Source organism: Coturnix japonica, chromosome 1 (genome assembly GCF_001577835.2).
Source record: "Coturnix japonica isolate 7356 chromosome 1, Coturnix japonica 2.1, whole genome shotgun sequence".
Taxonomy (NCBI): domain Eukaryota; kingdom Metazoa; phylum Chordata; class Aves; order Galliformes; family Phasianidae; genus Coturnix; species Coturnix japonica.
The window spans coordinates 102,053,006-102,067,166 of record NC_029516.1 but is presented as its reverse complement, the minus strand read 5'-3'; the positions used below and the strand labels follow the sequence as shown (position 1 = coordinate 102,067,166).

Sequence of the window (14,161 nt, the reverse complement as noted above, 5' to 3'; positions counted from 1 at the left end):
AAGAATATGTTAATATAATCAGAAGCAATGAAAAACTGGTTCTGCTGCTGCTTTCTGCTGTGTTCTCAAGGTCAAGATTTCTGTCCGCTGTTTTTGAAACGGGTATCTAGGGCGCAGCACTGTCTTAGTCAGTATATTAGTAAATCTCTCGTAGCAAATTAAATGGAGCTGTGGAGTTATTTACTTCCAGCTGAACAGTCTTAAGTTGAGAAGGACCTCTAACAACAAAAAGAGCACCGTGCTCTGGGATTGTTCCAGACATAGCCTTTCCTTGCTGTGTTTTAGCATAGATTGAATAATCTACCTGGCTTAAGTCATTCACATATCTGTGGAATGCCTTGATGGAAGGATGCACATTGTCTGCAATGACACAAGAGAAAAGCAGAGAGACTATGGAAGCAATCACAGCAGTATTGGTGACTCCAAGTAGGGCTCCAGGTTGCAGACAATACAGTGCCAATACCGCGTATCAGTACTGCGCAATTATTCTGCTTAAAGTAGAAAGTGAATGGAAATGCACTGTCACCAGTGTGAATGGAGCTTCTTTTTTAGCCATTATCTCTGTGCAGTGCTGTAAAACAGAAAGCAAAGAACTCCACCAACCTGCTGATATGGAAATTGCAGGTGAAATGTAGAATACTTTTGCAAATGTGTTTCAAAGTGTGATCTAGTGGCGGAACTGAAATGAACACTTCTAAGGTGACAGAATGGATTTAGATGTCTTTAGAAACACAAAAATAATTAGCTGAAATACTAAGCCATCAGCAGCATATGTCTCAGTGTCAGTAGTCTTTTGGTTGAATACTGGCATGATAAAGAATAATTCTACCTACTCTGCAATATGCACATAGTAAATGCCATTCAGGCTTATAAAAAGAGTAGCTTGAGAAGTTTGATGTGTGCATGATTCTTCTTCTGGACAACATATTCTCATGCTGATGTTATTCTTCGTTAAAGCTTCATCTAGGTTTTGCCAGCGGATGTGACAGCAATGTGCAGTTTATCCTTTAAAGACTTTGGGAAGACTGGTCTGTTTCTTTGCTGTCTCTGATATTAGTTCAGTAATTCCCAGGGGCAAGTTGGCACTGTGGCCACACTGAAATGAAAATGAACTTTGTAGCATGGCAGTTAAACCATCTGTGCTTATGATCTGTGTATTATCCAGTGCAGTGCGGGAGCATACAGAGAACACCCACAGTTCTTGATCTGTGGTGAGATGAAAGACGTCTTGAGGAGCTTTAACACAGATTTTGTTGAAAGAGAATGTAGCAAGCCAGTGGAGATCTGAATATGATATCGGATCTTAAATATGATATTGGATCATAAAAACCCTTGGAAGACCACTAGTAATTATTATGAGAGTCTCTATTCTCAGTTAATCAGCTCCTAGAATAAGGAACAAGTACAAATACGTTATATTTAAGTGTTTTGGAAAACAGCAGCTCTGCCTACAGTGCCTGTGGATTGAGTTGCTTGGGAAGAGCTATTTGCAGTCAGCGCAGAAATGTTCCTATTCAGCACTTAGTACACATCTCTTAGCTGTTGTACGTCCAAGTGGCCAGAGACAGAAGGTTGCTGTCAAGATATATGGGTTGTTTTCTTCCCCGTTTTCTCTTCAATCTTGTGGATGTGACAATTTCTATCATCCATTCTAATCATGATTTTCAGTAATAGGTTTTTATCTGGCCTTGCATGTGGGAATTGATATTATTATGTCAGCCAGTGGGGTATTCTGTGTGCATACACGTACGTAATCTTAAGCTTAATGCTTAAGCTTTCTCCTTCTCTGGAGATATTCAAGACCCACCTGGACGCCTACCTGTGTGACGTGGTGTAGGGAGCCTGCTTTGGCAGGGGGGTTGGACTCAATGATCTCTGGAGGTCCCTTCCAACCCCTACAATTCTGTGATTCTGTGATTCTGTTTTACACATGCCTTTTAATAAAAACAGTGAATGTGGCAGTTCTTACTAGCTGAGATTTTTTTACCCAGCGTTGTGCAGTGCTGGATTTGGGTAGAAGCAGAAATGTGTTTAAAAACCACAATTAGCATTTTGAAATGGTTTTTAATTCAATTTAAAATTAAATGTGCTGAACATAAAAATAAGTTGATCAAATGCGGTTTATATTGAAATCCAGCTCGTTTATTACAATTGCATGGAGAAAATGAACTGATCTCAGTGCCTCTAATCAGCGTGCTTCTGCCTTCCAGAATGACAATAAGGAGATCTTAGCCTTTTATTTTTCAAGGGTTACCTTACTAATCCTTTTACAATGTACAGGATTTGGAGGATTAGGTCTCAAAGTGCAAGACTAAATCAGAACTCAGGAGAGAATGCGGTGTGTCTGGCCGTGTCTGTGATCTGCTCATTTGTTTTGGATTTAAGCCATTATTAAATTCAGTGAAGCTGAAACAATTAATCTTAAAATGACTGGAAATGGGTGAAGTCTCCAGATGTTAACAGCTTATTTACTTCTACTTCAGTAGCATTAAAGAGCACTTGTCAAGATCAGAACCGGGTTCTTCACCAAGTTGTAAAAAGGTAGATCAACAAGATTTTTCAGTTATTATTTCTCAGCCGAGGTCTGACTGACATTAATTATCCGCAGTATCTTTTCCGTGACAAAGAAAATGTATACATTTTTATAACAAATGTTGCTTCCATAGTCAAAGTGCTACGGCACTGAATGATGTTAATGACCTCGGTGCTGTCAAGAATGTGCAGAGGGACATGCAAATGATTGCAGTGAATTACGTATCATTAGCGCTGTAGTAAAGTGCTGCAGAAGAGATTGCTCACTGAGTACTTCAAGTCAGTAACTTGGAATGGTTCATGTCTGGTGAAGTATATGGCTTGTCAATCCTATTTACATTTGACACTGCTGAGTGGGGCGTTTCCTAGCACTCCTTTAAAAGAAAGGTGGTGTTAATCTGTTTGTAATGACAATATCCAGTAAATACAACTGGCCATTTCTGTTAGGATTTCTGTGAAGAAAGAAAGGGTGATTCTTTAGTAAGGTGTTTCTGAACCTATATATGTACTGTTGATTTGCAGTAGTTTCATGCTCTCTTGCTTCCTCTTTTTTTATTGTTTAAGGGAAAGTGTCTCGTTCTGTACATCCCAGTGAAGCCTGTCATATTTACTTCTCTAGGTCTGCTTCTCTTTGCCTTCTCATTCTGTTCCTTGCTCCAGTTCTTGCATCTTGCCTGCTGCTTGTTGTCTGCTTCCATCAGGCCGAAGTACCTCTGGGAAGGGAGGGCAGTGACTCTTGACAATTGGACTAGATGATCTTGTAGGTCCTGCCCAGCCTTGTGATTCTATGTAATTCTTAGTGAGCCTCTTTTCACCTTAGATGTGAACCTCTTCTGTGTACTGCGCTCAGGTGAGGGGCCCCCAATACAGGAAAGGTATGAAGCTGTTGGAGAGGGTCCAGAGGAGAGCCATAAAGATGATCAGAGGGCTGGAGCACCTCCCCTGTGAGGACAGGCTGAGGGAGCTGTGCTTGTTCAGTCTGGAGAAGAGGAGGCTGTGGGGTGACCTCATTGCAGCCCTCCAGTATCTAAAAGAGGATTATAAAAAGGAGGAGAAACAACTTTTTACAAGGATGGACAAGTGGTAAGACAAGGGGGAATGGTTTTAAGCTCAAGGTTTAGATTGGATGTCAGGGGAAAGTTCTTTACAGAGGTGGTGGTGAGATGCTGGCACAGGCTGCCCAGAGAGGCTGTGGATGCTTCGTCCCTGGAGGTGCTCAAGACCGGGTTGGATGGAGTCTTGGGTAACCTGGTCTAGTCGAGGTTGAGGTTGGTGGCCGTGCCTGGGGTGGGGGGTTTGGAACTTGCTGATCCTTGGGGTCCCTTCCAACCCAAGCCATTCTATATGATTCTGTGATTCTATGACCTAAGATTTGATTTTTGCTTTCCTGAGATGGGATGAAACTGTATTTTGGAGAAGCATTATGTAAAAGTACTGCGTTATGTAAGGAGCTCTTAATAGGAATGTACCTTACAGCATGATCAGAAGATTGAAGGCAGTACTTTGTCTTGGCACCAGGGAAAAAGCAGAGTCACAAAAACTGTCTAAAATTATTCCAGTATTCCTTATGTTTGTTTTGATGTTTCTGTTTAGGTGCTGACCCCAGCACAAATCAAATCAATTTGCCTGGCCATTCTGGAATCAGGAAAGCAGTATGCAGTGAAGAAGAGGAAACCTTTCCCACTCATGTATTCTTACTATGGAACAGAGTATCTTGGTGAGTAAAACATGCCAACTGCTTTGACAGTGATGCAGCGCGTAGATGCTGAGACAGTAGGTAATTTACAAATAAAGTATATAAAACCTACAGTGTGGGATTTCTCCTGAGTAAGCTGTTTTCCTTTCCTAAAAGTGATGTTTCTTATTCTTAACCCTTTGAAAAAAGTGTTTACTCATCATTATTGAACCCTTAAACTTTTCAGTCTGGTTCCAGTTTGGTTTGAGTTGTGACTGAGGTTATTTCTCTGCAGGAACTGAGTCTAACAAGGCACAATCAGCTCCAGTTGGAACGAAGTGTGGCAGCAAATATTCAAGCAAATAGCACAGTTAGAGTGTGCTTTCACACTTATTCTGGGGAGCTAGAAAAGGCAGAAGCAGTAACAAATCGTATCATGCTACTGAAGTATTTTCATTCTAAGTACTGCTCTAATGTGCCTGAGAAGACCAGAGATCCATGCACTTGACAATGAAATAAGTCCCCAAAGATCCAGGGGGATGGAGGTGGGACCTAAACCTCCATCTCCTTTTGACTGTTGCTGTTCTTTACAGGTGCAGCACATGGGCTTTCATCAATCCTTCAGATGTTACTTTCCTATTTTGAGTACCTGCAGCCAGCAGATCAGGAGCTTGTGTGGCAGAGTGTTGACTTTCTCATGGACCAAGAACAGAATAGCAACTGGCCTCCTGAGCTGGGGGAAACAATCGAGCGGGAGAATGAGCTTGTTCACTGGTGTCACGGAGCTCCAGGTTCTTTTCTCATTGATGTTATGCATGGCCTGATGTTTCTCTACATTTGGTGGTTTGTGTAGAAGATAATCTCAGGTTAAATTTGACTGATTTTGGCATTTTATGAGATGGAGGTGAACTGTTTCTTCTGGAAGTTAAAAATGTTTTATTTATTGTCAAAGCAGCTGGAAGGGCAGGCTTATTCCCTACTTTATAAGCATTTGTGATCGAAGCTAAAATAATTCTGGGGTTCTGAAATACACAGATGCAAGCACATATGTGAGTATTGAGAAGGCATTCAGAAGAATTTTTCCCTCTCATCAGAATCAAAGGTTAAGCCTTTTATTACACAGATATACATTAATTTGACCAAAGTATTTACATGTGAAGGAGACTTTCTACTAGCAAGAGTTTTTATTGTGTTTCTTTTTTTTTTTTTTTTTTAATGCATCCATATACCAACTACTTGTAAGAAAGAAAGAGAATACTTAGCTTGAGCTCATGAGTTAAGGCCTACATCTGTCAGTTCAGAATCTAGTTTGGTACCCTAGCAATCTGGGCAAAGAGTGCTGTATGTTGAAATTGCTCTTTCACCCACTGGGTGAATTTTATTGCTGACCAGTCCTGTCGGTTTTGTAACGTGAAGGTTACAGAGAAGCTGACTTCTGTTCAAGAATGGCCATGAGCAGTGAGGCATTGCTTTTCAAGTTTCTCTACTGAAACTTCAAAAAGTCCATCATTAATTAATATCCCTCAAAGGAGCTTTTTGTTGGTGTGCTTTCTTTTGGTTGATATGATGAAGGAGGAAGCTTCTTGCTCTTGCAGTCTAGTGAGGTGATATGAAAACAGCTTTTGCTTATCAAGCTTTGTTTTTATTTTGAAGAGAAAAAAAGTGACTTCTGTGGCATAGCTGGCCTAGTGAGGAAATCTGCAGGGGAGATGCCCTTTTTGTTTCAATATCTTGACATCTTTTACATGGGTTTATTAAGAAGATGCAGTGAGACTCAGCCAAGGTGACAGAATCACAAAGGTCATAGAGAGGTTACTTTAGAAGCCGTTTACAGGTGTCTAAATTCATCAAATGCTATTTTCCCAAAAATAAATGCTAAATTCTCAGAAAATTCTGCATCCCATCATATCATTGTTCATAGGCAATAACACACATGTAGCTTTTCAGAACGCTCTCCAACTACTTTGATGTGTATTATATTCAAACCACAAGTGAGCTATTCAAAATGCTTCCTTATTCAGGTGCTTGATTTGGTCATACATATTCGTTTAAGGTTACGTGCCATGCTCTGGTGAAGGTTATGATCAATTTATTTGAACCTTCTCAAAAAATAAGCTCAATGGCTATTTTTTTTTATATTCATAACTGTTCATAGCAAGCTTCTTTTCTAAGTCAGTGAAAAATTGTGCCTGTTGCCAATACAATTATATTGCCTATCTTGCTCATCCTTGTGTTTTTGTCAGTGTAAAGGGGCAAAGTGGCTGGAGATTTGAAATGGGCAGAACATGGTGATGGGTGCTTACTGCTTTAAAATGTGACTGCTGTTTTAAATGGCTAAAGCACTGGGAATATTAGAGTGAAACTTGAAATTACATGTGGCATTTTGAAAATTGAAAGTGGTGTTGTCATAGGCAGTGTCTAAGTTTGTCTTACCATATATTTTGTAGCCTACCAGATACTCTCCCCATCTATGTAGACATGTAACATTGACAAGTGTAGAGCATGAGACTGCAGGTTTATTATATCTATTTGTATTAATCTTTGTTTTGTTGTGTGTTCCATGGAAGCCTTGGCCTACGTATTACAAAAGACTCTTCACTGCTGCTTTCCTAGGCATTGCATATCTGTTTGCCAAAGCTTACCTGGTTTCCAAGAAGCCTCAGTACCTGGACACTTGTATCCGCTGCGGAGAGCTAACCTGGCAGAAAGGCCTGCTGAAGAAGGGACCTGGAATATGCCATGGAGTGGCTGGTAGTGCTTATGTGTTCCTGCTGCTCTATAGGCTCACTGGAAACTCAAAATACATCTACAGGGCACAAAGGTTAGTATTCCTAACTTTCTGGGTACAGGGTCATACCAGAAAGTCACAAGAACATTGACAGCTGCTTTAGGGCCTGCAATTGCACCATGTGCAGCACTGTTGTCAGGCTGCCTGCAGTGGGAGAGGTGCCTGAGCTCCCTCAGCTGCCTCCCTGCCTGTGGCCAGGGATTCCTGCTGAGGGGGAGCCAGGTGGTGGGAAGGTACAGCCTTCTGGGGTTTCCTATTTCTGTGATTTACTTTATAATACTCATCATCATCATCATCTTTTCTTCTGTTTCTTAGGTTTGCAGAGTTCTTATTTACAGAGGAATTTAAAGCTGGTTCCCGGGCATTAGAAAGTGTATATAGTCTGTATGAAGGCTTCTCCGGGACTGTGTGTTTCCTGACTGACTTGCTGCAACCCAACCAAGCCGAGTTTCCTCTCTTCAGTGTCTTTGTCTAGAGAACAACATCCTTCAGGGCCACGTTCCTGTGGTGACGGGAGAGGGCACCTGTGGTTTCACCTATTTGTGAGAGGCTATTTCCAAAACAAGCCAGTGGTACCACTAATGCTAGCCTTAATGTAGCTGGGAGGCAGGTGAGAGTACATATACTTGGGCTTTGGGTAAGGGAAGCATGTGAGAAAAAAAAAAGGGGGGGGAGGGCCTCAGTTAAAAAAGGGGGAAGGGGTTGAATCTGGTGGGGTAGATATTTATCTGTAAAGAAGTACAATATATTTAAGTGATAGAGAAAGGAGCATTACCAAACTTTTAATTTGGTGGCTAGACCAGAGGAAAGGCAAGATAGAATTACAGGGACACACAGAGAAGAAACGAAGTGATACACCCAGGATGTTTTAAAAGGAGACCTGCAAGAGCAAGTCTTTATGCAGTGATGCACTTTCCAGGGAGGGCGTTGTAGACATGTCACTACACTGCACAAAGGCAAAATCTGGGATTTTGTACCTAGACCACATTCACTAGTACTAGTGCCATGTGTTAGAAATAGCTGTATGCCGGAGCTCTTTTCATGTGTATGTAAAGATAGTTCTGTAGATAGCTATTTATGCAGCCCGCAGTTTCATTGAGTAGAGTTTCATGTGTGTAAATGGGAACTGAATTTGGCCCTTCCTTTTGGAGCTCAGTCTGTGGTGAGGAGCTGGTCTCCTTACTGGTTTACTGGAACTGTGGCACTCTTACCAATACTTTCCCTTCTGCAGGGATAATTAGTGCTGCCGTGGAGGAGGCTTGGATTGAAAAGTTACACAGCCAAGACACCACTGGCAGATGCTTCTTCACAGTACAGCATTGCTAGAATAGGTATTGTTCAGAGATACAAAAGCTTCCTTTAAAAATCAATTACCTTGAGCAGCATTTCTGAACAATGACATCCATAGTTCAGAGAACACAAAAACAAATTTCCCGATGAATTGTTCATTCCAAGCCCTGCAAACTGAATGCAAACCTCTGTCGGCAAACTGAGCTTAAGAAAAACCTGGTAGGAAAACTCAAGGTTGCTTCTTCTCGTGGCGAAAAGAACAATGTGTGTGCCCAAATGATTTTGTAGCTGTAGAAATAACTGGTCTCCTCAACACTAGTTGCACCAGCACTTAAGGTCGCGATTATACTGTTTCATTATATTTATGAAATGATAATTAAAAGCTAAAGAAAATGCTAACATAGATTTGTAGTAGAAAAACTATAAAAACAAAACCTATATTAAATAATCTTTACTATTTTTATTTATTTTTATTTATATGGGAATAATGTAATGCAGTTACCTTTTAGGATGGATTAGGAAGGCCAGTATGTCAGAACTTTGCATTTAGAGTGTAAAAACCAACCTATGTGCACTGCCAAACATTGCAGTCCCTCTTCCTGCATTCTCAGCTGGAGATTACAGTTTCCTTATATTTAATGCCTAATGGATCAACGCTCCCATTTAATTTCAGTAGCTTGATCAGGCTGTAAGATAGAGCCAAGTCTTGCAATCCTTCTACATTTTAATACACTAATTCCATTCCTACTCATGCCACTCTTATTACAACAGGATGACTTGCATTATTATGAGCTGCAGATTAGTATTTTTGCTATTTATCTTGCACTGTGCAGCTCTAATTAATTGCCTAATCATAGAAGTAACCATATTTCTTTGGAGACGCGAGTAATGCAGTTCAGCTTATCAAGTATTTGGGAACCTTTTGATGAGTGTTAAAATTCAATATACAGATGTTATGGGTTTATAATTTGTGGGATAAGGGGTCTTTTAAGAAAGCCATTAATGTCACTTCCTTCATCACTGTGAGCAGTGAGATACACATACATAGGCGTGTGTATTTCTTAGAGGGGTTACATGTGAGGCTTAGCTAGAATGGAAAGTCCTTGTGCTCTGCCCAGCCATGTTTAAATGCATCTGTTAGATAAACAGTACACATCCTAAGCCCTTTAGGATTCTTACCTAGTTTCTTTCTCTAAAGCGGATGGATAATCTATTTTATAACTGGAGCCTTTTTTAACAAGTTATTAAGGAAGGTAACACTCAGTCTATCCACTTTTTCCCTGTGATCATTAACTTGTCAGTCTCTATTTGTCTTGTAGGGCAGCGGTACTCGGATTCTGTCTTATTGTAAGATGGGGAAATGGGTTCTGCCGTGATCAGGCTCAGGCAGTTGCAATCCTACCTTTGCCAATGTTGTATTTTCAGATGCAAACGTTACAAGGCCTAGTGTTCTGATAACCACACAGTCAAAAAAAAACTTAACCTAAACTTAAGCCTTAACAGAATCTACGCCTTTCAGCACAGTAACCATGACCTCCTGATTTTGTTCCCAGTGCCTACTTTTTAATTATCATCAAGCCACAGCATTTAACTGCATCCACTTAGGTTTCTTTTCCTCAGGAGAGGCTTGGAGGAGGAAATCTTTGCCAAAACCTCAATACATCTACAGCACAATAAATAAATAAATGCAGTAATTTCGACCCTGACCAAGTCATGGATGCTGATATTGTAACATATACCACAGGTGTTAAAATTTACCGTTAACAATACATCTCTGTAGGATTCATTTCTTTAGACTTAAATTTAGAGACAATTCAGATCATTTATGGTATAAATAATAGTAACAAAACCACCCAGTCTCACAGGATACATCTTGTAAAATCTTGAGTCAGGTGTAGCAATTAGAGATGGTTCGTACAGCTTTTATGTGACCTGGCTGGGCTGAGGGGGAGACAAGACATGCTGTGGTCACAGCTTCTGAACACAGCATCCGTATACTCCAGGGCTATTCTGACATTGCCAGTCATTAAGTGGATATGGGTTTTTGTCTTTTAATACTCTTAATCTTCACCTTCCTTATTTTATTTATTTATTTATTACTTTTTATTGTTTACTTAAATGCTGTTGCAACCTTCATTTGTTGCAATTAAGACATGGACAGGAAAGTAACCTGACTAGAGCCTTTGGCACTTTTAGTGTGATAAAAAAAAAATAGGGTCCTTTGTGTTCTTTCCGTACTACTTGGGGAAATCAATTACGCGTCCTTTGCTGGGTATTCTTAGCTGGATGCTATTTCCTCCTGCTCCACAATCAAACCTGAGAGGATGAAAGATCATATTCCTGAACAGATTCTGCCACAGCGCTGTGACAAAAGACTGCATTACCAGAAACTTCAGAAGCCTCTTTCAGAGCGTACAACACGAGTTTCCAAGTCACCTTTGCTCATTAGTCTCACTACTTCATTAAGTTTCTAAAGCGTAGGCAATAGGACTTTAAGTGATACAATAGTATTTCTGATTATGCTGTTAAAGCCAAGAGGATGCATTGTGTGGGTATTGGTGCTTCTTTGTGATGTGCATGTGTTTGTGTGGTGCTGTCTGTGAGTAAAGCCGTAGATTACAAACCAGTTTAAGGAGCTATATACTCTTCATGACTTTTAGTAGGTCATCCATAGGTTACTGTTGTAGAATAATCTGGAAGGAAATTAGATCTGTGATGTCAAGATTTAGTGATATTAGGATTTGTAGAGCCATATGCAATATGTTTCAGCAATAGGTCAGTTCTAACAAACATAACTTTATTTTTTCCTGCCATTCACAACTTCTCAGCATGACAGTATCCTCCTTTTGTGCTGCTGCTTTCAGCATCCTCTTTGTTTGCACCGTTGCTTCTTTCACTTTCCCCACCTTTCTTTCCCAGTCTACAAATAACTTTCCAACACAAGGTTGGAAAGGACCTACAGGATCACGTAGTCCAACCATCCTCCCACTGCCATTGCTACCACAAGCCACTAAGCCAGTTATATAAACCAGTGATAGCATCTGCCAACATACCGCATGTTTGATGAAAACAGAGAACAATTTTAGCATATTGCATGCATTTTGAGGATATGTCCTTGTTACTTCTTCTGAAATTCTGACCTATAAGATCCATGGACAGAGCGCATCTCTGAGGTCCGCCAAATAAATCTCAGGTGCAGTAATCTTCTCCTACATAGACTGAATATTCACTGACCTGAGTACATATTGTAATGTGTAGGAAGTAGTTTATCAGGGGTAAGGGTTGTTTTGCGGATTCTAAAGAGCATTCTTCCTGTGAAGAAATAACACAGATGAGCAATTGCTGGCTATCAGCAATCTTGCAATTGCTCTGAGAAGGCATCTGACTTCATCTAATTATGTCCTGGATTAAGTAGTAAGCAGCATAAAGCCAAATTAAAAAGAAATAAGAAAATGACCAAAAATCACATTACTGAGGGAACAACGTACTTCAAAGCCATAATGCTAAAATGCTCAGGGCCCAAAACAATACAGCAATTTAAGGATGTGAACAGGCATTTTCCAAGAGAATAGCACAGTTTGATTCAATGCACAGACAGGGGTACGGTATGTGCTATACTTTGCAGGTGGTTATAGCTGCCTTCATTGCCATCGTAGCAAAGTTACCGTACGCTGACAAAAATCTGCCTATGAAGGAGTTGCCTGTAGCTAAACCTACTGCCTCCTCCTGTCATGTAATAGAATAAAAGTAATGTACACTATGGATGATTAAACAGTTAAAAAAATACCCAGGAAACCAACATGCCCAAACTTTTTGACTTGTCTTTCACCTATTAAATTTTCTGATTAACTTGTATTGTCATTGGCATCACTGTTGGTCCTACACTCTATGTATTTAAAAATCATACTCCAGAAAAAATCCGATTATGAATAGCAGTCTTTCTGAAAACACATAAGATGGCATCTTATCATCATCTTATCTTTAATGTGTACAAGAAAGTCTCTTGACATGGCTCATTGTGTGACCACTCAAAGAGAAGATGGAGGCATTTAGGTCAAGCACAGAAATACCAACTAAAATGGTAAAAAATTCCTTAAAACCTTACTTTGCCTATTGGTAAAATGTTATTTGAATGAAAGATAACTTTATAATGCAGTGATACTCATCAACACCACTGCATGTCTATACATAACCAGGTTGGACAGAGCTTTGGGCATCCAGGTCTACTGGGAGATGTCCCTGTCCAAGGCAGGGCTGGAACAAGGCAGTCTTTAAGGCTCCTTCCAACCCAAACCTTCTATCATTCATGCTCACTACCCAGAAAATTTTATGTAGAAGTCCTGAATTGAATTATATCATGTAAGTGAATAGAAAAGAAATCCTATTCAAATATTAATTTCTATTTCATATAGAAGAGAAAGACCGCCTGACCTGAAATTAAGCTCTGTTTTTGTCTTCATTATCATTACCACACAAAAGGAGAAAGCTTTCTAACTAAGGTGTAATTTTGCTAGTGATTTGACCTCACGCTCTCATTTTAGGGGCCAGATATGCAACCCACTGATGTCAGTGGTGAATCTCCGTTTGATTTCAGGCATGCAGGGTTACATCCTTTCACACGTGTGAAATCGGTGCAAAACTGCATCATTCTGTGCCCCAAACATGCAGACTTTCCTCAGTACGAGTCCCGTGGGATTACTGATACTTGCTCATGTGCTAAGAGGAAAGCCAGTATACACAGGGTCCTGTCTGAATGCAATTTTATACCTGTTTTTGCTCAAAATGTCTGCTATATGCATGAATGCCAATACCAATTAAAAGTACAGGGAACTTCCATGGCATTACTGATAAAGGGTGTTACTTTGTGTCCGGTTTCTGTTGGTAACACTTCACTATTCAATATATTCCAATACTCAGTGTTGATTTCTCAAGTACATGCTACACCCCAGATTCATGTCTCACTGGAATAGCTATTCGCAGCCATACTGTCGTACAGTCCCTTTAGAATCAAGATTGATTTGATTCTTTAGAAATGCACCTTATTGTTTAAAAGCAGGACCCCTGCTCTTCTAATGTTTCAAACACTGTGATCTTACAGAATGTGTCTATTGTATTAGTTTTGTATTGTAGATTACGATAGAAAATAGATTTTATAGCTTTTTAAAAGCAGTGATAATACTAAGCTTCATAGTGGCAGAACAAACTGTGTATATCCATGATATTAATATTAAAGCTGTGATTATATTTTGCCTTAAATAAAAGCCCAACCTTGACCTGTATTTTTTTGCATTGGATTCACTGTTTTCCATAGTGACGGCAGCTTTTCTTTCTGAAGCAGTAGTGACTCAGGGCTCCAAGACTTCCAGTGGTGGTGTGTTATCGCTGTTAATATAATTTGTCTGATAATGAGGTAAAGTATTCAGGCTGCAGATGGGGATTCATCAGAGCTATCCCATGGTAGTGTCACAGGAGATAACAGGAGATGGGCTGCTTTTGGCCTGGAGGTTAAAGCTTGTCACTTTGCTGTTTGTTTTCACTTAGCTTCTGTCCCATTACATGGAGTATGCATCACTGGTGGCCTCTCCACAAAACCTCACCATTCCCAGTGAGGAGCACTAGAGCATTTAAATTATACAATCACTGAGTCGTCTGAGTTCTAATGGACCCTTAAAAACCATCTGGTCCAATTCCCCTGCAATGAACAGGGACACCTACAACTACATCACGGTGCCCAGAGCCCCATACAGCCTGACCTTGGGTGTCTCCAGGGACAGAGCATCCACCACCTCTGGGCAGCCTGTTCCAGCACCTCACCACCAGTACTGCAAAAAACTTCACAGAATCACAGAATTGTAGGGGTTGGAAGGGACCTCTAG

The 14,161-nt window shown here is 40.3% G+C and overlaps 1 protein-coding gene across 1 annotated transcript in view; it reads left to right on the top strand.

Moving 5' to 3' along the window:
• The window catches only part of LANCL3 (LanC like 3), a 35,357-nt gene extending 21,793 nt beyond the window's left edge, over positions 1-13,564 (top strand). The window contains exons 2-5 of the mRNA XM_015884448.2: positions 4,126-4,249; positions 4,801-4,998; positions 6,821-7,028; positions 7,311-13,564. Of these exons, the coding sequence (XP_015739934.1) occupies positions 4,126-4,249; positions 4,801-4,998; positions 6,821-7,028; positions 7,311-7,470 (690 nt within the window). The 3' untranslated portion in view covers positions 7,471-13,564. The remainder of the gene's footprint in view (positions 1-4,125; positions 4,250-4,800; positions 4,999-6,820; positions 7,029-7,310) is intronic.
• Positions 13,565-14,161: the final 597 nt, after the last annotated feature.